The sequence below is a fragment of the Triturus cristatus genome, chromosome 2_2 (genome assembly GCF_964204655.1).
Source record: "Triturus cristatus chromosome 2_2, aTriCri1.1, whole genome shotgun sequence".
NCBI lineage: Eukaryota > Metazoa > Chordata > Amphibia > Caudata > Salamandridae > Triturus > Triturus cristatus.
In genome coordinates, this window is record NC_140582.1 from 949019014 (window position 1) to 949046820 (window position 27807).

At 40.5% G+C, this 27807-nt stretch overlaps 1 protein-coding gene across 1 annotated transcript in view; it reads left to right on the forward strand.

Annotated features, from left to right (window-relative positions):
• The window catches only part of KCNIP4 (potassium voltage-gated channel interacting protein 4), a 618256-nt gene that overhangs the window by 458179 nt on the left and 132270 nt on the right, over positions 1 to 27807 (forward strand). Inside the window, exon 4 of the mRNA XM_085643329.1 lies at positions 18928 to 18998. Coding sequence (XP_085499455.1) covers positions 18928 to 18998 — 71 coding nt within the window. The remainder of the gene's footprint in view (positions 1 to 18927; positions 18999 to 27807) is intronic.

The window sequence follows — 27807 nt, forward strand, 5'->3', positions numbered from 1 at the left end:
TCATATACTCAAAATGTATTCAATAAAAGTCCCATAATGCTTTTCTAACTCATACTCTACGGTGGGATCAGACACACAACTTTTCCATGACATTGATTCCTTTCATGGCCTTCTCCATTTATGCCCCTCTGCAAACATTTGTCCTTGGTCCTCTCTCCTTCCGTGTGAAAGCGCCTGCCTCCACCTTATCTTCAGCAGGCCAAGCTAACTGTAACTCCTCATTCCGCAACTTATCTATTGGAATAATACCCCTACTCTTCACTAACATTATTGTCCTCCTGAAATGCAAAACATGGGAACAAATAACATTCTACGAAACTCCATGAGAATCTAAGCTTTAGTTTCAGAAATGAGAACATTTCAAAATGTACTGCAGTTTCAGGCCGACGACTTAGGCTAAGTTAATGATTTTGCCATGTTATGTACATTAGTATTTCCATAAAATCATTGGCATCCAAAAGGGACATTTACTCTAACTATATTAATACATATATTTCAGCTATATCATTAGCCTAAGATGCATTCAAAATACAATTAATATATCACTGTGCTGTGTCACTAATGAGGCCTATATAAGTGGGTTACATTTGATGTAATGCAGTACAAATTCTATGAACCATTTATTAAGCTTCACATCAAATCGCACTGATGTCTTGAGAACATGTTGCTTGATTCACGTTTCCTCTAACTTCTAATTTCTCTAATAACACAGAATAATATGTGAGTGCGTACTACAAGTGGTTACATTGTGCTCCTAACAGGTAGGATACGAATTTGCGCTCCATCAGCAGATTTTCTCCACTCCTGTAGCATCATTGCGTTATGCTGTGTTATTAACGAGTGGGATTTCAATTTGTTCCCAGCCTCCAACATGCCTCTTCAGTCTAAGGAAAAGGAGCAGGGAAGTGTGCAGCCGGCGTTTCCAAACTGAGGGCCTCATTTAAAATAAGTTTATGTAGTGCAGCGCTGCAAGCCATTTTGCTGCATTGAGCTATGTCATTTTCAAAGCACAGGGATGCGTCAGATTAACAACAATCTGTGTAATTTCCCCTGCGTTGGGGCACAACTGGCTGCCATGCTCCAGCCCTGACACCCTTGCATCATGTTGCAAGGGTGTCTGCAATACGGGGATGATTGTTTTTGTGCAGTAAGGAACACCTTCCTACACGAAAACAATCATTGATGGCATTTTCTACTTTCTATGCCTGCTGCAGGGTGCAGCATGCATAGAAAGAGGAAAAAACTCCTACGGGGGCCTCTTCTAGGTTTTGTGTGAACTGTTGGAACTGCACGCCATGAAGGAAACATGAGTCCCGGGGCGAATACCCAAGAATGTGGACCTTTTGGCACAGTTATTGGAACCTGTCCCATTTGACTTTGGATGCGGGGATCTGGGTGCCTGCTTTTTAAGTACTTGATCTGGGAGCCGCCATGAACCCCTTGTCAGATGTTCCGGAGTTGCGAGGAAGTCCTGATCCAGTCATCATCCCTAGGCAAAGGCCTACATGGATTTTTGGGCTTGGCCCTGGGCTGTCCACGTTCTTCTGATCTTGGCGATGTTTTCTTTTCATTCCTTAGGGTTTTTCGAATATCCAAAGTCTGGTCACTGTGTCATACCCCTCCAAAGAAATTAAGACATAAGCATGCCTGCTAGTAGAAAGTCCCGAGCCACAAGCTAGGAATGGCAGATCCAAACACCATGGAGAAGACATGGTCCGAGGGAGAAGGGGGTGCCTGGGAGACTCGAGGCGGCAAAGTCCATCACATCTCAGGAGAGAGTAGAACGCAGAATGCGCTCACCAACGTGTCAGGCCTAGCAATGGACCAATGCACCAGGCCTCACACACACCATCTGGAGAAAGCAGTAAGCTCAACCTCGGACACCACAAGATGGCATGATCAGGGGTACATGGGAGCCACAGAATGACTTTACAACCTTCTCCGCCCTCATGATCAGTAAAATAGCCGATCACATGAGATCTAGGGAAGCGCCAAACACCCAACAAAAGTAGCCTGAATTTAGCCCAAGAAAAGAAGCCTGTAGAGAAGGAGTGAGGCAAGATATCTGAGGGCCACAAGGAAGGGGCATGCACGTTGCACGCTTCATGCCAAGGCAAACGTGATCTTGGGGCACGTCGTAACCACCACACAACACTAAACAGGAACACGCCACCTTCTCGTTAAGTCCTGCGCATATGTAGGTTAAGTTACCAACACCAATGGCACCCAGAGACACACATCAGGAGGAACAGCATCTCTGGAAACTGGTGACACCCACAAAACCCTAGATAAAAACTGAGAGATCCATCCCTATAATCAGAAGAACACTTACAAAAACACTAATCCAAGCACTCAGTTAAGTACAAGGACTCATAAAATAGATGAATCTGCCTGATTACATATAAGCCACCTTTTAGATTTTAACCATCAAAAGATACCATAAAGTAAAATGACCAGTTGACAGTGTACCCTGTAATGACCTAGCACCTGATCTGTTTTCCCTAATTAATATATGTTAAATGGGAGTTTCTCCCAGGTTCATGTGTGCACACTGTTAATGCACCCACTGCCACGGTGCATTCCAACACTGGATTGTAACAGATTACAAAAAAGCAGAGGTGCACCACTAGACATATAAGAAGAGAAATAATTGATCTATTCCCATAAAGCTTTTCTTTAGTATCTTCTTTTATTTACAGAAAATTCTTGTTTAAAATAACACAGCAGACGCGTTTCGGCCAATAAAGGACTTCTTTAGGGCATGAAGTTTGAAAATTGGGCACTCTCAACAAGGATCAGTGACGGAGTACACTTAATGGATAGATTAAAAAGTAGGTGATTTCAGCAGAAGTTAATATTTTGAAGAATGTGCTTTTCCAATGTAGGCTTAGACACTCAGAGATGTAATAATACTCTGTTAATCCATTTTGTTGGCCACACTACAGTTGGTGTGCGAGGGTTATCGGAAAATTTCACCCGATCAGCCGTAATATGGCTACCGGGTCAAATCAGCAAGAGCACTTTCTGCGAGGTGCGGACGGTCCGCACCTCACAGAAAGTGCTTTTATTGATCAATTATTTCTCTTCTTATATATCTAGTGGTGCACCTTTGCTTTTTTGTAATCAAAAAAGACCATGACTGGAGTCACCTTCTGGTTTCATCACTAAAAATAAAAAAAAGTGGAGAACACACCACTGAGGGCAATACAGGAATCTGAAGAAAAGATCATTAACAACGGCTCACATGCAATGTTGTTCCAAACTAACAAATGAACCAAGGTCTTATCCAACAGGTCTGCAATCGAACCACCAAGTGCACCACCTTTCAGCTGCCATGTCATCACCCCAGCGTGGATCTAAAGTGTTTGAATCAAATTACAAACTGCAGTGTGAACTTTTTGATCGAACTGTTGAACGAAAACACCCGATAACCAGAGGACCTCAGACATCTCCACTGGATCCATGTCAGAGACCTGCAATGTTCAATCACCACTTATGTATTTTTGCACTTCTATTTACCTTCAGACTAGTTTGGGTGCTGCCGGACCTATGCTCTGCCAAAGGGCCACCTGGTCAAATGGAGTCTGTTCAGAAACAATCACAGCACTTGGACATGGATCTCTCCCCTGTCACTTATAATTACACCAACCTAACCACAGGCATTCCTCATGCACTGCACAGTGCCCTTTCAGACAAAACATGGTATCTGCACATGAGCGCCATGGGATCTAAGACATCAGCTAGGTCATGTTACGTCTGTTTGCTGGATACTGCATGAAGTAGGCGCAGATAGTCTTTACCAAGAGGTAGCCCCTGAAAAAGCAAAATGCCTTCTCCATTTATACCTGTACAGAGCCACGGACAACATCTAGCCCAACAAGGTAGAACCACACAGATTAATAGTGTTAAGAGACCAACCCAACCGCTCTATACCTTTTCACTGAACCTAGCGGTATTCAAACTGAGCTAGACAGGATGCTCAGATAGGGTACAATAAGGTAGGATACTGTGTAGCCCCGAGACTTCCCAGGGAAGAGATTCTTGGAGGTAGTAAAACCCCCAACTCAATGCACAAACACATCCGCTCCTGCTTCCATTTACGGTCCAAGGGTGGCCAATTGTGTATCCGGGGCAGTCTTTTTTAATAACAAGTGGACCCCCGACATGGAGATCTCTTGTAGGGCCATCCTGCTGAATGATACGAAGGGAAACGGTTCTCATAGGGGGCATAGATACTGCATGTCAGGAAATCTTGGATAGCAATATGAGAGGATGCGCTTGGCTTGAAGGGAAGGGGCACCCCCTAATTGTATGGAAACTTACACTGTATTCCTTATGTTTCAAAGGTAAAGGAATGCTTCTACTGAGCATGAATGAAATCCTGCACATTCTAGATATGCAATGGGGCACCTCCACACTAATGGCAATGCTTAAAATGATGTAGAGCACTGAGCTTGGCTTTAATTTGATCGAGAACAGACTGAGAGCAATCCACCTCATGATGGTATGTATTAGACCAGTGGTTCCCAAACGTTTTTGACCTGGGGCGACCAATGGCCGTGTCTCCCAATTATCTTACTTTTTTTAGTGGGTGGGGGAATTTAAGCCAAGCCTTGGGAGTACTATTAGCGTGACGTCAGAAGCAACCTATATTATGGAATCTTTGAGGTTAATATTTACTGTGATAAAGTGAAACTACGCCCCTTATATTCAGCATGGCTCCAGAGACAGGACTGACTAAAAGAGTCACACATGAAATATGTGACAGCAAATTCTTGTGCCTCAGGTACAGGGTGTGCACAGAGTGATGCACCATTTTATGTTCTTTAATATTCCTTCTTTTCAGATAATGCACATGCATGACTTACATAGCAATCACCTGCCTTCACTGATGCAGACCTAAATACAACCGAGGTGTTACTAATATGGCCACTTCACTGCACATTCCCGTATTTTCACTCCAGTTCAAAACAGAAGTTTCCTTTTCCTTGTATGCCATAAAATTGCTCTCTATTGACAGTTTATGGAGCTTTGTGGTCTAAAGATGCACATGGCTAATCCTTTTAAGATAAATACCTCCAACAGGAGTACTAAACATGCAAACTTCACATTATACACTTGCTTCCCACACACTCATTCCCCTTCTTTCACAAACGAGAGAATACAGGGAACACAGGCACAGACACACTCTCAGTCAAACTCTCACGCAAGCACACACATACAAATACACTTTCTTTCACGCACGCGAACCCTCTCTTCCAACAATGGAATATGAGGTGAATGCAAGCCTAGCAAATGAAAAACAGAACATATCAGAATTTAAGAGGAATAAGGAAGGGGTAGCAACTGGAACTGTGCCCGGGCATTTCCTCTTCCTACAATAAACACATATGTTACAAATTACATAATCCTAACTTTACATCACCTCGTTAAACCACGCTGTAACAAGCCTGTAATATTATGGATTGCTGTAGTCACCCAGAGGGTTTGGCCCATGAGCCACAGCAACCATCTAATGATGGATTGGTAGCTTATAATTGTTAAAGGTCTTTTGAGTGCAAAAATCAAATAAGACCTCTATCAGTTCCTTGTCTCTTTGCTGGAGCTCCACTAATTTCTCGAAATTTGAAAGCTGTGCCTGTCAATTGTCTGAACACGTTTCTTATAGCCTTCGTGGGGCAAAGTATAACTAGATATTGAACTTCCCTCACTTCCTCATGTGACTTGACTGCACATTGCTTTCCACCCGAAGGTGAAGATCAGGTGAAAGAGAAAGCATTATCGATAATGAATATTTTCGTTAAATAAGTGTAATATGCCATATCTGAATTCCATATACTTGTTGAGGGTAAATGCCAAGATATCAATATTTTTCTTTTGAAATGCAGAGTGTAAACTGTCAGTGCAATTAAGAGTTATGTCACTGTCTTCAGATACCTTTAAACGTTTGTGCCCTCTTTTCCAACATAAGTGGAATATGAGATGAATGTTTTTCAGTGGTTCCCAAACTGTGTGCTTGTTGAGTGATGCCCCTGACTAGTTTTGATGGTGCACGGGGTGCTGAGGCACACAGATTGGGAACCACTGTGTTAGACCTAATGATCACAATGGAGGGAGGGGTGTGTGCCAAGATCGGTGTGTCCTTCTGCACATTTATCCCAGGGAATGAACTGGATAAAAAAACATTGACTCTTGCCATGCAAGCACTGCACAGTGTATAAAGAGACATCCGTAAGAAGGGGGTGCCCCAAAGGAAGAGTGGTTCTCAATTGGTTCTCCTGGCTCCCCCGGTGGTTTTCCAGATTGTGCACATCATTGCTACCTGTTTTCATCGTGTTTTTGTTTGTGTGTGGCTCCATGCTGTAAAAACGCAGTCGTTAAAATTGGGTACAATGCAAAGTAACTAGGAAAGTAATAATTGTCAAAACCGAAGAACAACAGTCCTCCAATAAAGTAACTATCATGAAGCCTGAGTTAGGGAAAATTCAATTAGAGGGGGGAATGTTAAATATGAAAAAGTCGATGTCAATATGAATAAGGATACGTTCATGAATAAAAGGAAATTGCATCTTTATTGACTAATTCACCCATTATGAATTCCACATTGACGCAGACTCAGAAATACAATGTTAGGCAGGCCCTGAGACCCAGGCCCAAGGTCACTGATTGACAGATCACAGGTGGAGTGGTACGTAGCCAGCAGACAAACATGTGAACAGGAAATCCCAGATCGATCCCACAGATAGGCGCAGCAATACCACTATGCTCCAGGGAGATTGGCCCCAATAAAGCACACATGGCCGTAGGGGTAAGTTCATTCCCAAAACACCATAAAGTCAGATGCCACATGAAGTTAGGAAAATGTGGCCAATCAAGACACAGTACACACTGCACACAGCACATGCAGTGATCACGCACTCCCCATGCTGGAGATCTGGACACGTTACCCACTGGCCCCATTGTGAGCCTATATTTATGGCCCCAAAGACACATTACTTACCAAAAAAATTGCCGGAAACATTTTATTGCATTCAATGAACTGTGTAAAAGTCTGTGTTCGATCAATTGTAAATTGAGACAGTCTTCAGACCCTCAACCTGTGGCTGTGCTCCAAGCCACATTGTTCAATTAAACAAACTGTTCCTGTTTTGCAAAACGCCTCTTGTCTCATGTTTCTTTTAACGTATTTCATGTTCAAGCAACATCTGTGAGTAGTATTTGTAGTCTCTGAAAGTCTTGCAGGCAATGTAGAGGATTAGGAGGAGAAATATCTCATAATGTGTCTGCATGGATTTTTAAGTATATAATAATCTGAGCCCATTTTTTAGCCTTTTAATGTTTTATATGTAGAAGTCCAGAGCAAATCCCAGATTGCTGCAAAGGCATTTGTTTGGTTTTACATTGTTATGCATATTTATATTTATATTTATTGTAGTTTATATCTTGGTTTTTACAACTGTATGGTGATCTTTTATTGACTTTCATTGCAATTTGCCTAATACATTTTTCTGAATCTAAATCTGCTCATAAATTCTTCTTTCCACCTTTTCCAGGGAATAGGGGGCTTCCTTTTTATTGTAGTCATTTTTGGAGTGGGTCAAATTGCATTTTGTCAAAATTGGGGTGAAATTCAATCAGCACTTTGACTACTTCACATTTGCAGAATGGCTGTAAATATTTGTCACAGTACTTCATCCAACTACTAATACTTTAATTGTAGAAATAATGGTACACCTCCTGAATTAGCCCTTAGATGGAATAATTCTGCTTAAGTGAGGGAACTCTTCATATTTTCACACTGACCTTTGCAAAATAGTTCATTTAGTTTGGAACGCAGTTGAAAGTCAATGTGTTTTAAAATGGCAGCCAGTGCTCAAAGCAAGGCTCAGAACGCAGTTTGTATTCTCTCAGAGTTCTGCTGGAGGCCGTTAATTCCCTTTCTCAAGCAACTTACTTACCGCCCATCAGGGTGTGGAAGCTGTAGAATGACCGAAGCTCCTCATGCCAATCTCCGCTAAGTTGTATTCCTCACTCAATGGGAGGAGCTGTCTGAAACACCAGCATGTGTCTACTGCAGCCCGACCTGCTAAGTGGCAGCCAACATCGCATGATTTCAGACACTCTGCATGGCTTCCCCCATTCTCATCTCCAAAAACAATGTTGTGAAGGTGAGGAAGGAGGCTGAGAACATTGGTGAAGAACACAGTAACTTTAGTGCATCCATTAATGGCATACACCTAACCCCAATGCTTAGCTCTGAATCTGCACAGCACCAGTATTCCATGCATGTGCAAGGATAGAACACAACCATTATGAAGGGGGAGGGATACAAGGTCATAACATTACTTTAACACCCTTAACAATCCCATATCTTCAAATACATTATCTTATTCCTTGAGCCACTTGTCCAGAATACTTTTGTAAAATTAAAAAAGCTAGGCCAGCCTTAGCTCTTCCACACCTCAATGAAATTGCTAGGGTACTTAAACGATGCAGTAACTGTCCATGTGAAAAGGCTTAAAAACCTACATCTCCTGCAGGCAAATGCATTCAAAACATTTAATAAATGTAAGCCAATCTGAATTGGACAACTTGGAACCAATGCCTGCTACAGTCCCAAAAATATAGCTACTTTTGTTCCAGTTTTCCCAGTTTAGTAACTGATAGAGGAGAGGCAACTTGCAAAGAGTTGTAGATGTGCCTTACAGTCGCTCAATAGGCTCGAAAGAGGAGTTATGTCTGACCCTAGGAATTATGCCTCTGCTCTCTGGGCATAAATGTAAATCATTTTCTTCAAGGTCCCAATAGGGGCATATGTATTGAGACATTATAGAATGGTTGGTCTACCATTATATTAGAATAAGAAGGGTAATGATTGTAACAATTCTAAGGCCTCCTTCTATTTATATGCCTATAAACGTACTCCAAGGGATGTGCACTTATGTGGTCTATATATTGCTGTATGGTAGATAATCTACACAGGACCATTGCAACCACTGAAGGGTCTTTGAAATTAACAACACAATTGCCCCTTGACTCTTTAGGCCATTGCCCAAGTAGGCAACCTTTCTTGCCATAAAAATATTATCTTTCAGTTCTTTGGTGTTTTACAGACCCACGCTTTTCCTCTACTGTGAAAATTTCCATATTCAGCACACCATTAGTGCTAGCTAAAATGTTTGTAATGGAAGGGGGAAGGATTTGTCTTACCTCCAGAAAGCACAGAGGCCTTTTCTTTATCATGCTGTGTTCTCTTCGGTGGTAGGACCAAGAGGGGTAGCCCAGCCCAGCCTCCTCTGGCTCTGACAGAGTCAGACAGGCCCATCTTGGCCTGGTCTTCACCTGGGACAGGCTAGGCATGTCCCACAATGCAGAAAAGCCTGTCAGTTTAAGTGACATCTAGAGCCATGCCTTTGCACAAGCTCTCTGCAGACTAGACCTTGCAGTCCTCAATGATGAATCTGGCAGCCAAAGATACGTCCTGCCTGGGAATTGAAAACCAATTTATGGAAGTTTAGAGCTCTGCCTCCACACAAGCCCACAGCAGGCTGGATCTCAGAGTTCTGAAGGGCGAATCTGTCAGTCAAAGATGTGTCACTTGAAGATATATTTGGCATCTATAGATCTGCCTTCAAGCAAGCCTACAGCAATCTGGACCTTGGAGTCCACAATGATGATCTTGCGGCCAAAGATGTGTCCTGCACTGTGGGAAACGCAAAGGTATATGTGGCGTCTAGAGTCCCGCCTCCACACAAACTCACAACAATCTGGACTTCTGAGTCCTCAATGATTTGTTTGGCAGTCAAAGATGCCAGCATCATTATAGATGAAGTTCTTTGTTGCTCAAATATGAGTTTACCTTGCAAAAAAGACAAGAGGCATTTGGCAAAACAGGAACAATTGATTTAATTAAACAATTTGGCCTAGAGCACAGCTACAGAAGTGGGTCTTAGGGCTGCCTCAGAGTATGATCAATCTGAATGAGTCTTTATACAGTTTTTGGGTGTCATAAAGTACTTACGACAAACTTTTTTTGATAAAAGAATGCATGCTTAGTCTGTGGAGTCATAAATAAAGGCCCCGATAGCAAATGCCAGTGGGCCTCGAAGCTTGCATGAACACAAGGGGGGCCAGTGGGTAACATGTCCAGATGAGGGGCGCCTGATCACTGCGGGTACTGTATGTGCTGTGTCCTGATTGGCTATCTGTTATTAGCTTTATGTGGCATCTGATTTTATGATGTTTTGGGAAAGCACGCACCGCTCTGGCCATGTATGCTTTACTTGGGACAAATATCCCCTGACCATTAGAGTGTCACTGCGCTTATCTCGGGATTGACCGAAGTTTCCTGTTTGCGAGTTTGTATGCTGGCTACGTGCCACCCCACCTTTGTCCTGTCCATCTGTAACCATGTATTTCTGAGTTGGGGTTGAGTGAGAGTTCATGACAGGCGAGTTTGTTAATAGTGATGCGATTTTACTGGTATACGTGAGTGTATCATTGTGAACATTGGCACTGAATTTATCAATATTAACATTCCCCCCTTTAGTTGAATTTTCAACTACATTATCTAACCCATACTTCATGACAGTCACATTATTGGTGAATAGTTGTGCTACAACTTTGACAATTACTATTTTCCTACTTACTTGCATTCTACCTAATTTGAGAACTGTGTATTTACAGCAGGAAACCCCCAATTGCAGGAAACCACATAAGAACAATATAAAGATGAAAATGGGCAATAATGACGTGACCAGTCCGATCAGTCACCGGGGGAGCCAGATGAATCAGTTCATGTACCATTCCTGCTCAGGGGTACCTCCCTCCTCATGAATGGCTCTTTTTAAACTGTGCAATGCTTGGATAGCCAGTTTAGACCCAAACATAACCAAATCGGACATGGGTCCCGGGCTCGTCATGACACTGGCTTCAAGCTAGCCTGGCAGATGAAGGGTGAAACCCCAAAACTGGTCCCTGGATGCTTGTTTCTGGTACAGGAAGGATCGCTTTGCAGTTTGGGCTGAACTGTTCCCATTAGGAGCAGGGTCAAGACTTATTTACATATGGCTGGGTCTATACTGGGGTGACATGGTGAGCAAAAGAACAATGGATTTAATCCAGATCTCTTGACTGGAGGTGAATGTTTGATTTGTTCCACATTCCATGCATCATGTGTGTGTTGTTTGCTTTCTTGCCCTCAGTGCGCCTGGTATGCCCAGACGTGGGTCCCCAGGCTCACAATGCCACTGGATTCAAGCTAGCCTGGCTGATGAGGAGTTATACCCTGAAACTTGTCCTAAGAGCTTGTTTCTGATCCGAGGAGGACCTGGCTTGGCAGTTCGGGCTGAACTGTTCCCACGAGGAGCAGAATCAAGACTGATTTTTTATGGCTGGGTCTAAACTGGAGTGGCATGATGAGCAAAAATCAATGGATTTAATCCAGATCTCTTGACTGGGGGTGAATGCTTAATTTGCTCTGCATTCCATTCATCATCTGTGTGTCTTTAGGTCGTGGAGATGGCCTAATCATGTATGACGGACCCGCTTGTTAATAGTGATGCAATTTCGCTCGTATATGCAAGTGAATCATTATGAACATTGGCATCGATTTTATTAACATTAACATCTTTATATACAGATCTCTGGTTTAAAAACATTAGAATGAAACACCACAAAACTAATTTGGGAATTGTATGGAAATGCATAATATTAAAAGCACTTTACATATCAATCAATCAATAAAAAATCTTTATTCGGTCTTGCGAACAAAAGACCGTAACAGTACATAAGAAATATTGTACATAGCTGTAAACACACCTTAACATTTGTGATGATTCGTATTTAGAGAATATTTAAAATACTAGAATGGGACATACAATGTACGAAACAAAACAATAGCGGTGCGTCAAGTGACCACCGAGGCATAAAATTAGGACCGTACAATTACATAGAAATATTGCACACAAAATACATCAGACATCAGAAATTTAAAAGGGAACCTGAGATATAAAAACATATTCTGAATAAGGTGCACAGTTATGGACTAAGGGGTGGGAGCGCGGTTATAGCACCAAGAACGGGGAATGGATAAAGGACAAAGACCTCAAAAGGGTCCGCCATGAACTCCTACTACCCCCCATTAATGAGAAAACCCTGCACACCTACCAAGATCGGTGTACTTTACCAAGCTGCCCATATAAAAAATCTATGGATTAATCCAGCATAGTTTGTCTGATTCTGAGTGCAGATTTCAAGAAGGCATATACATGGAAAATAATTTTTGGGGAACTGAGAGATTGTAAGTGGTAGAGTGCAGGACTGCAGTGACGAAGACCTAGCCTCCTTAATAGAGGAATTAGAAAGTGTTGATGTGCTAATCTGTGCAAATTGCAAATGAAATAAAGTGCAATAAAGATTGGCCAGAATCTAAATAATGTATAAAAGATAAAGACCAGTAGATTGAGCCGACTCTAAAGCGAAAAAGTATAGATCGCTCTCGTCTGGTCAGCTCCAAGTCCAAATACAGCAGAGGCTCAATGTAACAAAGTCTGTATTATTGCAGAACCAGGGGTTTGGCTAGCTCGGATTTCAACCTGATTTTTGCACAATGAGCCTTGAATAATAATTTCACCTCGGACGTGGCGTTATTAGGGATACGATTAGGTTCAGCTTACCACCAGGGTATGCCAAGGGAACCAAAGGTTTCTCGTAAATAGCTCAGCCAAGGTATGGCGGAAACATTATCCAACTTCATACAGTCAGAATTAATGTCCTTACAAAGTTTAGCGGCTGGGTTCAACCAGATGCTAACCCATAATAGTAGTGGTGCCATCTGGATCTTATCCTCAATAAAACCCTGGTTTAGCTCCAAATGCAGTGTGCGGGTGGGGGTAGATGGGGGTGCACTTAATAACTTGCGTAGGAAGCGGTTTTCCTCTGCCTGAATAGAGCAGCATTTGCTGAAACCCTAAATTCCCACTCCGTGAGTGGCCACATCAATGCATTTGGAATTTAATAGTTTCAAAGGTGGGATCATTGTCCCTCTAATTTGCGGTCTGATGAGGTTACTTACTGTCCCTGTACATTTCCTTAACTTGGAACAGACCTGAGCACAGTGGGGATTCCAAGACCCAGAGGAACTAACATTTAGTCCCAGTTAACAGACGGGCTTGACTGATGTCAAAACCTGGCCGTTAATACTAATTTTGTTAGAATTTAGTGTGCCTAGGCCACAAGGCATAATATGTGATTTAGAATAATTAGTGCTAAGGTTCAAATTGTGCATAAAAGAAACAAAACAGTCCACCTGGTGTCTCAGGGCTTTTGGGGTAAGGGCCAACAAAACGGCATCATCCGTGTATAACAGAGCGGGGACAGGGCAGCCTGCTATTCTGGTATGTCAGTGTGGGAGGAGGCTGGGTGAGCTGTTAAACCATTGATATATGAAATAAATATTAACGGTGCCAATATGCAGCCCTGGCTAACCCCACTGTTCAACGGGAATTCGGAAGACAGTTCCCCAAGTAGTTAAATGAATCCGTGCGGTTAGATCTGAGTGTAAACAATAAAAAAAGTTGACCGGGGGAGATCCACGCCTTGATTCAGCAATATCAACCAGAGTTTGGTTCTGTTCACCGAATCAAAGGCGGTGGATAAATCCATGAAGGCCAAATACATGGGGGATCGCTTAGCCTTAGTATATTTGGCAATAGTGAAGGCCAGATTTAAACATTGTTCATTTGTTCCTAATTTGGGTCAAAACCAAAGAATGAGATCAAGAATTTATTGCTATGCTCAATATTACATTATGTTCAATAATTCTTCTGTTAGTCGGTATTCTAGAGCAAAGTATTATTTTTACAAAAGCTGGACTGATCTTAAAATTTGCTTTAATATACTGTACCACCACTGGTTAGTAAGATGCTATATACCAGATGACCGAATCATAGTAAGCAATCCTGGACAGTGCACAAAGGTAGCATCAGTCTGCATCTTTACCAGTTCTCAGCTTAATGCACTGTTTTAATATATTTGGAATGTATTACACAACATTGAATATAAATAGGATGAGCTATTGGTGGGATAGCATCCAGTACTCCTCCAAGACAAAAAAGGAATTCCTATTTCACTCTAATGGACAATCTTTACACATAGACCCACACAGGAAAAATGCAAGCAGGAAATGACATAGCAGGGACCACCCTAAATAAGGGAGCCCATTTGATCGTATCAATGTTGAGCCACCAACAGGGTTTTCCTAACAGCAGAACTGGGGGTGGCTCTGCCCACCACAAACACTGTACATGTGGAAGGGCGTTTGAGAGAAGTGCATTACAACATCTATTTGTCTGGAAGGGGAGGATTAAGAGATTGCAAACAAAAAATAGGGGAGAGTTAAAGTGTGTAAAAAGCAAAAACTTTGAGGAATGACAAAATGAAGAGTTAATCATTAGGGACACATAGAGAATAAAAATAGGGGAAAGTACATGTGAGAGCAAGAATGCCTAGAATTATTGGCCATAGATTACATAGTACAATTAAAAATATTATTTTCCCAATTGCAGGTTGAGCAAATGGGAATTTCATTCCACTCGATCATGTGTGTGCCTTTGTTCCCTCACCTAGATTTAAGAAGTATCGGAACAATGGACCCAATTTTACTGAATGGAAAATTGATTGGTAAATTTGCTTGGGGAATAGACTGAAATATAGCTCTGTCACTTTCCCTGGCTCTGCCCTCCCCCTTCCAATCTACAAGAAAAGGATGTAATAATGCTCCCCAGCCAAGCAATGCCCGCTCCTTCCGTCTCCCACCTCCTTACCCACCAGCCTGAACCGTTCAACAGAGGAGTTGGGGAATATGAGCATTTGTCCCCTCGTAACAGTAAATGCAGTGTGGAATTATGTCTGGTAAAACCAGGCCTACACAGCTATTCTACATTCCATCAGGATGAACTCATATTTGCACAGGACTGTCAGGGTGTTACAGCACAGTATCTGTTTTCACAGGTGCAGAGTTACCAAACGATCATTATTGTGCAACTCCGAATCTGAACCTAAATGTTAAAGAAAAATAAGAGTAGAAATAGCTGATGTAACTGCGAATCAGATGGACATGTTGGAAAACTTGTGGCCTATAGTTACTAAAAGAGAAATAAGTCACAAATACCAAAATGTATTCAAACAGTTCTACATCAGACCAAGGCACTCCTATGTTACTCTGAGCATAGTTATGTTAGAAGTATTTCTCTAAGATGAATGTGAAGTATTCTTTAAAGGCGCCCATCTTTTAAAAGCTCACTATGGAGTAAGCCATTAGTCTAGAACAGAGCTTCCCAAAACCTTTTAGAACCATGACCCAATTTTTGAACTGCAAACTTTTGTGACCCGCCTAGGTTTAACAGGCATGTGGCGGGGCAGATTTTTAATGTAATAGTAGACATGCTTTAAAAATGCTGTGAATTACGGAACTAACATACTATTTAAAACGTGTGGGTTCCTCTCCAACAGCAATTCTTTGTAGATGTCACAACCTTGGCCATGCCTTTTGATATGTCTTTATCAGACTATGATCAAGACATCAATCTTCCCATAAAAGTGGCAGATAGTGAATTGCTCTAGAGCTGGAAAACTATTCAGATTGGGGACTTGAACTTGGCTCCCCAGATTCAGAGTCAACAGTTCTGGCCATTAGGCCACATCCATATTTCTTAATTTGTGTGTTAAGTGGGATGACTGGGTATGATTACATATAGGGAGCATATTCCCTGTTGAAATTACTTTGTGAAGTAAAAAACACTGGAACGTTCACCCTGAGTCTTCATTGGGAATACTTGCAAGGGTTTGTTTTAAAACAAAACTTAGGGTCACAGTTCAGCTCCTTTGTGGCATTGAAACTGTAAACATTTTCAGAGTGAGGGTGCTGACATCAATGTTGCATCGCTGGAGTCATAGCTATTGTGCATAAATCTAGCTTCACACAACGTGTGGCAAATGTATTCAGCAGGAGAGTTGTAAAGGTGTTGTATGTCACAGTTGGTGCAATTTGCAGCACACTGTTGCAAATATATCATTAAAATATCATTCAAAAGGACACAAATTGTGCACAGACATACAGCTTTACTGCTAAAACTATAAGGCATACAAATGACAATGTGTGGAAATTGGGTTTAAGTGAATATTTATAATTTGCTCATCACCAAATAAAAGATCTTTATTTGTTTGATCCTGTTAAAATCTTTGTTTCCATCCCACTTCAAAATTACAAAAAAAGTGTGTCATTCTTTCCTTCCTAAATGCTGATGCATTCTAAAATGAAGTTAATTTACTATTATTTTCATTTTTTATTGTGTGGTTCATAAATATACATTTTACACCCTTCCTTTCACACTCCATGTACCCCAACCAGATTGTCACACAGTTCGCATAACAATTCCTCTCACTTTGAAGTCAGAGAAAGAAACGTAAACACCATGTTTAAAGAATATGTATCATTTTGTCAGACATTATAGCCTTATATTCGACCTCTGTCTTTGAAGCACAGCAAATGTGACAAGATAAAAACAAAATCTAAAGGCGTCTTAATTTATTGTTCTTTAACGACCCACCAGCAATCGACTGAATTACAGCACATTTTTACAGGTGTGCTCCATGAAGACAGCTTACAGAGAAAGGCCCAGTGAAAGGCACATGCATGCAGGACTGATATAAAAATACTAAAACAACCTCCACGTACAACCCCTTCCCAACAGTTCTAACCAACTAGAAAATAAAGGGTTGTCTTGACTATGCTTTTCAAAATACAGTCGTATTTTTATGAAGAAGCTCCTCTCCTAGGTGATACAAATGGTATGTGGCCTTACACAATTAGGCAGTGGCTTAAAGGGAAGCATGCTTATCCTTTTACAAGTGGCCCATTGTTTCATCTGAAGGGATTTGAAGAAGTTACATATCTGATTTATTTCAATGAAACAGCTAGGAGATATTGTTTTAAGTTATGTCTAATGCTAAGCAGGACAAAATGAGTGTTTTGACACTCAAGATGGTCATAAAGCAAGTTAGCACATAAAGAAATAAAAATAATTTGGACTTTTGAAAAAAATCAGGAGCATGGCCAAATCCTTAATAAGAGATTATTAAAGATAAATGGAAGGATGTATCATTCAAGCTACTAACATTAGCTTTAATGCATAGGTAAATATTACTATCAATATCCATAAGTGTGCTAGGGAACTAAGGTCTATTCATTGAAATAGAAAATGCTTTTTAGTAAATATTAGTCATTGAAAAACGTCAGGACTGGCAATCTCGTGTTTTTGTTCTGGAAAAAAGTGAATGAAAGAATAGAAATGATTATGAGTAAGTAAAGTTAGATACATGGTTAGCTATGTTGGGATGCACATGTAAATTCTTGAGACTGGCAAAAGATGAGAAAGTTAGAGTGCTGAGAGCAGTGATATGCAAAGAGGGAGGTTTTTATGCACTGAGGTCCTGAAGTCAATCAGAAAACCTGTGATAGAAATACAGCTAAAGGAATGTCTCATATGACAACCCCTGAGAAGGAGTTTTAGAGAGTTGAACATAATACGGAGAAGTGAGTATATTTGGTTCAGCTTTCTGAAATTATGTTTTCAACTGGCCTTTAGTACTGGCTTCATTTTGATGTATGGTCAACATCCTCTACTCCCTTCCTTTCCATCTTTTAATTTTTAGCCCATCTTCATTTCTAGTGCTTATGGGACTCCTTTCCTCAGAATCCCTTCTTTAAGCAGCTTATGTGCAATGGAAAAATTAATCCCCAAATGTCTGTTTGATCTTTTTTCGGAATATCCAATTGATAGATATCTATATAATGTATTTAGATAAGTTGTTTAAAATTATATAAATCATTCACATTGCTGCTCTGTACAACGACATTGATGTTAGTATTGTATTAAATTTAAAGATAAAACCTGGGATGAAGGAGGATATTGGGTGATAAACCAAGCATGTGGTAAAATGATCAATAGTGGTCAAGTAATCAAAGAGGAAAACATGGTGCAGAAACAATCATGAGATAGTTTGAATATGAAACAGTGAGAAGTGTAGACTAGATTTCAACAATAAACATCAATATACAGATGGCACAGTTCTGGGAGAGAATATTAATAATGTGATTCAGCACGGGCACAGAGAAGGAAAAGTTAAATGAATAATGTGGGCAAAAGCAATAATTAGGGAGGAAGTAATGAAAAGGGGTAACAACTAAATAAGTATAAAGAGAAGAGCAAAAACAGAAGGCAGATCACTATTAAATCCTCAGCTGTGTTGGTATTCTTTGGTCCTTCTAGCTACAATACTCCAATGTTGTCATGATATTTGGAAAGACCTCGAGCTTGTCTACAAAGGGGACCAGAGTGTGCCAGTGACACAGATGTCATACTGTATTTTACGGTCCTGATGCATCTCCCCTGCATCCATGTCTAAAAGCCCTCTTTGATGTCTAGTGAGATTTCTCTTATGGGAATCTCAACCTGCGCATAATGCTTTGAGGGTGGCTCTCATTGGGCCCAGATTCCTGAGTGCCTCAAGGGAGCTGCGCTATGGAGTGAGTTAGCTACTTCCAAAGCACTAATTGATTACATCATATGAGAAATGTTAGGGATTGCTAATGGATAGCTATGCAATGTGAAGTGACTGCAAGCTCTTTGTTCTTCAATTCTTCTGTTTTCAATTCATTGCAATATGGTTAAAGCTTTGAGTTAGTTATTGTAGAGCTACAAAGCCCTAAAATTAATCCATCTTTATTATGTACCCAAAATATGTCTCGTAAATCTGTGAATTTATCAATATATCCACATAGATTAAAAAATTTGTCATGAAACGTAGCAATACAATAATTAATGAACCAAAAACTAAAGATTAAATATGTATTTTTATTTTCAGATTCCACGACATACGCACACTTTCTTTTTAATGCCTTTGATACGGCTCAAAGTGGAACTGTGAGCTTCGAGGTATGTTGAGAATTGTGTTATTAGTGAAAATTCATTTTATGGCATAGTGACAATTTACTGTTAAATCATTAAGGACTTCCTTTCAGTTTTCTAAAGAACTATGGAAATTTTAGTAAATACAATATTTTGCTTTCTTCAATCCAAGGTTGTAGTAAAGTGCACATGTTTGACTGGTAATCTCCTACTCTAACAAATTGTCCACCCTGCAGATAACAGTACAATTTAAACAGTTTGCAAAGTTGCAAAATGCAACATCTGCTTAAATAGCAGCATTAGCATACATTTAATGCCTCATAACGATAACAAGTGTATGTGTAATGTTCATGGTAACTTATCCTATTTGCAACAGTCACATTCATGCATGTTATGTTATGTTATATTATGTTATGTTATGGTATGTATGTTATGTTCTGTTCTGTTATGTTATGTTAATGGAATCTAGTACAGCGCAATGACTCACCCCTGAAGGAGTATCTCGCGCTTAGCAGAGTCAGGACAGAATTGCAAGTTATAAACAGGCAAGTTCTATGATGTTTTATAAAATGTATAAATTTAGCGCAAGAGCGAATGTATAAGGGAAGCCTGTACCAATGGTAAGGGGCACGGTATAAAAAGGATAGACCGCTGTATCTGGACATACGGATGCGCTGGGGACACAGTCACAGTTTGTCTTTAGTTCTCAAGTTTCTGCTAGGATAATAGTAAGTGAGTTTCTCTTGTAGGTGACGGAAATTACTTTTAAAATAAACATTCAACTCAGTACATGTTAGAATTGCACTTTAGAATGCGTTTAACCTGCTATAGAAATATTCTCAAATAGAAAATGACACACAGAAAAATAGTGCCTGTTTTGGGACATGAAAGAATCATATTCAAATGTATTATTAATTTATTACATTATTCCTAGACTAATCATATATAGGAGAAATGTGTAGTACATAAATGTATGCAAAATAATATAGAAGATTTTTATTTGGACAAAGCTATCATTCTTAAATGTGTTTTTCAAGGGTTGAAAGGAAAACCCTTTCCTTTCAACTCTTGCTCATAGCTTAACACACATTATTTATAACATTTTTGCCTAGCCCCAGCATCTTGCTTTAGAATGTGCTGATATCAAATCCCTGTTTCTTTAACTCCCTCCCACCATGATTAGGTCACTTTTTTTAATACAATGAGCTGCTTTAACTACTTGAATGGATAATGATTTAGATATCTTTTATGACTGTCTTACAGAATATTATTGCTAAATTTGCTTTATCATATTCGACTTGCTCTGAATTCACAAGGGACATACAGCACATCTTTCAGCTTTGGCAAATAGGTTCTCTCGAGGACTTTCCTCCATATAACAAAGTCTTGAAACGATGTTTTACACAATATTGATGCAAATGTTTACCGTGGGAATTGAGAGGAGCAGCACCGGTAGCTGATGACACCATCGGACGAGCGGTTTCCATTGGAGGAGGAGAGTTAACTCCTAAATATTATCGATACATTATTATGTGGTTTTATATTAATGAGTGTTCCTAGCTAGTTAGGAGAAAAGGGATGAGGGGAAGAAGAGAAGAAGAATATTTGGATGAGAAGAAGACTCTGACCCAGATTTCTTTATCCTGTCTGTGTGACTCTTCTACTGAAGAGTGGCTTCCTTACTTTTGTTACTAACAGCTACTGCTAAAGGTGACTTTCTTCTTTCTTCAGTTAAAGATTCTCTTTGATCAATGCTACTGCAAATATTACTCTTTTAAACAGTTGTTGCTGCAGCTGTAAGGAACTTGGCTGAGTTTCTAGAATCACTCTTTTTGGGTAGTTCTTTTCATATTCTGAATCGTGCTCTTTTTCAAAAAGAACTCTTCATGGGTTCTGCTTAGGGTAGATTAGGCTCCTTAACTAGTTTAGTGACAATTTCCTTTATGGAACAATGTGTATTGGTTTATGCTCCCTCTACTCAAATTTTGTTGGCCTTTCTGTAATCTGAAAAATCTGAATAAAGACAACAAAAATGATATTAATTCTTTAAGATAAATAAAGGTGTTGAAAACTTCCCCAGCCTCTCATCATTGACTGAACATTGTTGATGATGTATGCAAAGTTTTTGTTTTTTTCTAGCTCTGTTCTAAGACTGTGGCAAAGTCCATCAACCTTTTCATGAGGATATCCCAAGGGACAAAATCTGTAAATTGTGTGTTTAGACATAGATTCAATTCTTGGCTAATCCTCAGGCTCCCACAGTTTCTGGTAGCAGAGGAAGTGGTTAACACCCTGAATGGTGCATTACAATTAGTACACAAACTATAATAAAAGTAATCCCTGTTTCCAGTTTCCAGATCCAAGCGGTGTGGCAAAGCAGTTTCCAAAAGCGGTTGTGGTTTTGAAGATGTGAGTATTAATAGGGTAAAAATTTTGCAGTTATTATTGTAGTGGTTCTGTGTGTTTTTCCTTGCAGGATGTATGAGAGAATAATGAGAAATTTAAAGAGTTGTTGAAGAGGAGACGTTGATTTCGGGCTCATTGAAGTTGAAAGATCCCGGGGTAATAACAAATGTTATAGTCTTGTGTGCAGGAGAAGTCGATGTGGAGTGTGAGTACCATCACTTCCATCGGTAACGTTAGGGACTAGCTGTTGTGTTTGATTAATCCCTTAATTTTAGTGGAGCCTTATTGCGCAAGCAGGTGAAGCTGCATTCATTTGTGTGGATTTTTGCTAGTCGAGAAGACACTTGTGAGTGTAGAATATTGTTGGATGATTGAGATACTTAATTTTCCTTACAAGAGGAAACAAGATATTATTTAAGAAGTTATTTGATGAGTGAGGCATACATCATAGTGTTTCATACTTGGATTGGACAGTTGGTGTGCTTTTTTGTGGTTATTGATTAGAAGGTTTCTTGTGCCGCATTGTGATTGGATATTGTTGATTTGACTTCTTTCTGATTTGATAAAGAAGCATGTGAAATATAAGCTGTCCTTTAATTGGTGAACGAAATTTGACATATACAGAATAGAATCAAAATATTTGGGATGTGTGAAAATTTGGAAGATTTAACTGTCACTAAGAAATGTTTTAAGGATTTTAAATAATTTCTTAGGGGTGATGTCACTATTCCTATAAGAAAAGGTGCAGAGGCACCTCCTGAGGGTACTCCGGCTTATATTATGACTACCTAACATGGATTAAATTCATGTCTATGGCTACAACATTGGGAAAGAATTACAGAAAACGAGAGTGATTTAAGATTTCTGAGGTATGGGGCATTTAACACCAGAATCCTAGATCATTTGTAAAAACATTTGTACGAGATGAAGCCACCACCTTGACCCATGCAATATGAAGCTTTTAATGCTTGGGAAAATGTTGTGAGGGAAAAAGAGAAGGAGAAATATCAGAGAAGTGCAGAGAGAGCAATAAAAAATTATGCAAACGCCCTATGGGATGAAGAACAGCGCAGATGGAGGAAGGTAATTATTGAAGGAACTAGATTATATCTGGTTCTTTCATCAGAGGGTACAAGAAAGAGTAAGGATGTGGCTAAGCAAGAAGAGGGTGACTCAGATACTGATTCGGGAGATAAGATATTAGAACAAATGCTGTCTTCCCGATCACCTCCAACTGTAAAATATACTGTCCCAGGAAAGATGTGTGCAAGTGCTAGTCAGACTGTAGCTACTGATCCTGTGGCTTCAGATACACCTCCCATTGAACAACCACTACAGGTTTTACACATTCCTCCATCAGTTTGAGAAGGCCAATAGCTGTGATTCCTATTGATACTGTTCAAGTTGTGACCCAAGTGGTTCCTACTGCACCACCACAAATTGAGAGAAGACCGGAGGACTTCACGGCACCGGTTGTTGCAAATGTACAGACCATCCAAAATACACAGTAACTAAATTTGCAGGATCTAGTAGATAGAGAAGGAACCCTAGCCATTAGGACTTCTTTTGCTTCAAATTAACTGCCTGGTAATAAAGATGGGGGTTTACCAGCATGGCTTGAAGCAGTTACAGGGGAGAGAAGTGCAGATGCCACATAGCCCCCATAAGAGTTAAAGACAAGAAAAGAAAAACCATTGGACATTCCTAAATTAAAAATAGAAATGAAATAATTAATCAAGTGTTGCCTGGAGTATTATCACCTGGCTCAGTATCAAAGACATGAGTTAACTTACCTGTGTAAGGAGATTACTCTGAAATCTGCCATGATACATGACACATTGTCAGTGATAGCAAAGAAGTACGATGTGGATCTTTTTAATAATGTGAAAATAAATCGTAGCTATAGAGTAGAGTTGGATGATCAAGCAATAGAAAACATAAGGATTACAGGAATGCGTTTGCATATTACTGAATTATTTAAATGCATACACGATGGAAGAATGTAGAAAAGTTGGCACTTAGGTGGGCAAAGAAACACAAAAGGAAAAACAGGGAGGCAGAGGAAAAACTAGATGGGCTGGATGAGGCAGCGGCATATCCATTGAGGGAAGTAGTTGGAGGTACCTATGTACACGTTCCATGGAATAAAAGTGATTTGACAGCATTCAAAAACACATTTTCAAAATTGAGAGACAAACCAGTACAGTGGTATGCACAATTGGAAAGGTTCATAAAGATTTAGAAAGTGTTGTCGAGAGACCTAAATATGTTTCTTGACATTGTGATACCAGCTGATTTGTGGGCAGAATGTAAGGTAGCAGTGCAGTAGCCAAAGGCAGAACCACACAAGAGAGAGAGGAACTGGTGCACCTTCTCCATCGATAATGGAGAAATATAAAGCCATTATGAACTACATAAAAGGAAAAATACCTCCCAGAGATACAGATTGGTTGAAAATTAAAAGAACAACACATGGACATGAATACCATGAAAGGTTGTTGCAGGTGTTTAAATAGCACAGTGGGTGTGAATGTGCTGAAGAAAAGGATATGGGGATTTTTGTGCCTCAGTTTGTTCTAGGATTGACACCTGAAACCTGAAATCAGTGCTCATATTATTCAAAGTGTGATCTGCTGGCAGACATAGGCACTAGACGAGATCTTGCATACCAGCTTTGGATAAATAGTGTTTGATGCAAACAAGTAAATAAACATTCAGGGTATGTTTGGAGGCCCCAGCTGCTAGCCTGTTTCATCGACCAAATCGTGGGAAAGGCTTGCCCAGCCCATATGGAGTGAGCCGGGCTGCAGTCGGCGTGACAATAGACTGGAGGGGTTACTCTTGGGCAGTATAGAGGCATCCGAGGATATGTCATTCCGGCCTCATCACCGGGAGGCAGATGGGTCCTGTGGCCGGGAGAAGATTGAGTGCAAGGGTGTGTGGAGGAGTTCACATTCAACATGGCCACTCCATTCTTGTTATTCTTCACTCCAGCAGGTCGTGGTATGTGGGAGACTAGCCAGGCAACACATGCAGTAGGTCCCGGGGCGAGCCAGGGCAGTGGTGCTGGTGGACGCCTGCAGTCATTACGCAGGAAGGGCGGGCAGTTCTTTTCACATCTGCATAGTCGCCTCACCCTGTTCGACCCCCACTCCAGCTGGACATCGGGGCGCAGGTTGACGAGAGTGGCAGAGACATTCTCGTTCCTCCTCCAGGAGCCAACAGGGTTTGGTCCATGCAAATCGGACCCGACTCATGTTGCCCTGCCGGTGCAGGACATGGAGTTCACTTTATTCTTTCTTCCAGTGTGGGGCGAGCAGGGCCGGGCAGTGGAGCTGCAGGCTATCCGCGGCGATGGAGGGTTCCCTCACTATTGTATGGCTGCCTCACCCCCTTTGACCCCCAGTCAGGCTGGATGCCAAGGTGCAAGAGAACGGCAGAGAAATCCCTGCTCCTCCTCGGGGAGCTAATAAGTTGCTTGTGACATAGCACTGTGGCTTTGTAGATCGCTTAGGGGTATCCAACTGGATTAATACGGCAGCTGTAATGGTAGGAGCATCTGAATCACTGATGTGCCAGTGCCGATGCCAATTTCCTGAATCTGAGGAGGTGCTTTCGTAGTAACGAGAAGCGGTGGCTGGGCGTGGGTGGTAGGTTGTGGGTGAGGATTTACACCAGAGGGGTGATCCCGAGCCCGCGTCCGTCCCCTTAGCTGCTCTTAGCGGCTCACCCTTTCATTCGGCCATCTTGCTGGGTTTTCGGCGGCGGCAGACATTGCTTATTTCTGCTTCATCACAGTCTACATTGCGCTGGGCTGTCGTGCAGGATCCTGGGAACATTTCCTTCACATCCCAATGGCTGGTGTGTCCTTGGGGGAGGGCTTTTTCTGGGGATTTGCGCCATAAGGTGATCCCTAACTCGGGGGCTCCTTACAATTCGGTCAACTTGTACCATGAATAACGACTATATAAAAATCAATAAGGGAATCAAAAGAAAAAGATGAGACTCATCTGAAGATGAAAGTGTTCTCAAGACTTCAATTCGAATGTGAGACCATAAATTTGTAATTGTTAAAATCATCAAAAGGGAGAGATGTGAGGGAAATGACGTTTAAACTAAAACATTTGACTCACAGACCACAGTAGAATTGCACTTTAGAATGCATTTAAGCTGCTGTAAATATGCTTTCAGATAGAAAATGACACAAAAAACAGCCTGTTTGAGTGCGTGATAGAATCATATTCAAATATATTATTAATTTATTAGATGATTCCTAGACTAACCAAATGTAGGGAAAATGGGTAGTACTTACATATATGCAAAATAATATAAAATATTTTTTTTAGTGCCAGGCAATCTTACTTAAATGTACCTCTTTAGTAGGGCCTAAAGGCCTTTCCTTTCGACTCTTGCTCATAGCTTAATACAAGTTATTTTTGTGCATAGCACCAGCATTTTGCTTGAGAATGTGCTGACCTCAAAACCCTGTTTCTTTAGCTTCCTCACACCAATGATTAGGTCACTGTTCTTAATACAATTATCTGCTGTGACTACATGAATGAATAATGATTTAGAAATATGCTGTGAATGCCTAACAGAATATTATTGCTAGTTTAGCGTTATCATATTGGACTTACTTTGTATTCATAATGGACACACAACGCAACTTTTAGCTTAAGTAAGAAGGTTCTCATGAGAACTTTCCTCCATGTAACAAAGTCTTGAAACAATGTTTTACACTATATCGACAAGAATGTTTACCGTGGGAATCGAGAGCAGAAGCATTGGGCTTTGACGACACCATTGGACGAACGGTTTCTATTGGAAGAGGAGAGTTATCTCCTACTCCATTATCAATACTTTATTATGTGGTTTTATATTAATGAGTGTATCTAGCTAGTTAGGAGAGAAGGTAAGAGGGGAAGAAGAACAATCAGATGAGAAGAAGAATCTCACCCAGATTTCTTTATCCTACCTGTGCAACTCTTCTACTGAAGAGTGTCTCACTTATTGTTGTTATCAACAGCTACTGCTAAAGGTGACTTTATTCTTCCTTCATCAAAAACTCTCATTGATCAATGCTACTGCAAAGATTAGTCTTTTAAATGGTTGCTGCTGCAGCTGTAAGGAACTCGGCTGAGTTTCTAGAACCACCCTTGATGGGTAGTTCTTTTCATATTCTAACTCCAGCTCTTTTCTGAAAATAACTCTTCATGGGTTCTGCTGAGGGTCGATTAGGCTCCTTATCTAGTTGAGTGACAGTTCCCTTTATGGAACACTTTGCATTTATTTATGTTGTCACTAATGAACTTTTATTGGCATTTGTAAACCGACTAATCTGAATAAAGACAACACAAATAATGCTAGTCCTTTATGATAAATAATGGTGTTGAAAACTTCACCAACCTCTCATCATTGACTGAACATTAATCCAACTGTTGATCATGTATGCAAAGTTTCTGTTTTGTATAAGCTCTATTCCAAGACAGTGGTAAAGGTCCATCGTGCCATCAGAATTTCCTAAATCTGTAAATTGGGTGTTTAGACATGAATTCTATACTTGGTTAATCCTCAGGCTCCCACATAGGAATGCTAGATTCTTGTCAGTCAGGGACCTCTAAGTCAGACAGAGAAGTTTGAACAAGGATCTTTTCCTGATTGGGAGCCAGTAGAGAGCTATGAGCAGAGGGGCAGATGGCGAGCCTGGTGGAAGTTTATTAACCAGGCAAACAGCAGTGTTCTGAGCGACCTGTATTTCAGTCTGGCTTTTGAGCCTTTCATAGCACTGAAACCGCCCTTTAGGCAGTAGTCGATCCTATCAGACTATTTTGAGATGCAAAACGCTGGCTATGCTGTTCCTTCTTGACCTGTTAGTGGCTTTCGATGCTGTCTTGGTAACAATCTACCTTTAGAAACAAATTAAATAAATACTGTACCAAAATGGCATTAAATACCAAGTAGTCAATATTTGAAACTTCCTAATTCATGTAGAAAAACATAAGCCTTGATATAGTTATCCTCAATAGATTTATATTCACAATATTTTAGCACCATTGATACTTTGGTGTTAATATTCACGATCTCCACCAAACACATTTTTCCAAGTGATTATTATATAAGCCAAGGTGCAGATCTTTGGCAGGCCATTTCATCCATCCTAGTTTTATCCCAAGTCTACACTTATTTGTCCCATCAAACAAAAATACCGAATTAGGAAGAGATCGATGCCCACTGCACAACAAAAGCATAGTTAAATGCACCTTTATTTGAGCTATAGAAATCATTCAAGCAGGCCAATCTACTCTTCTAAAACTATAGATATAATATATTTGCTAACATTTATTAACAAAAAATTCATAAAACTCTGGATTTATCAATTGGCACTTATAACCATCCACGTTTGACAGCATTTGCTTAGGTTCAATTGCCT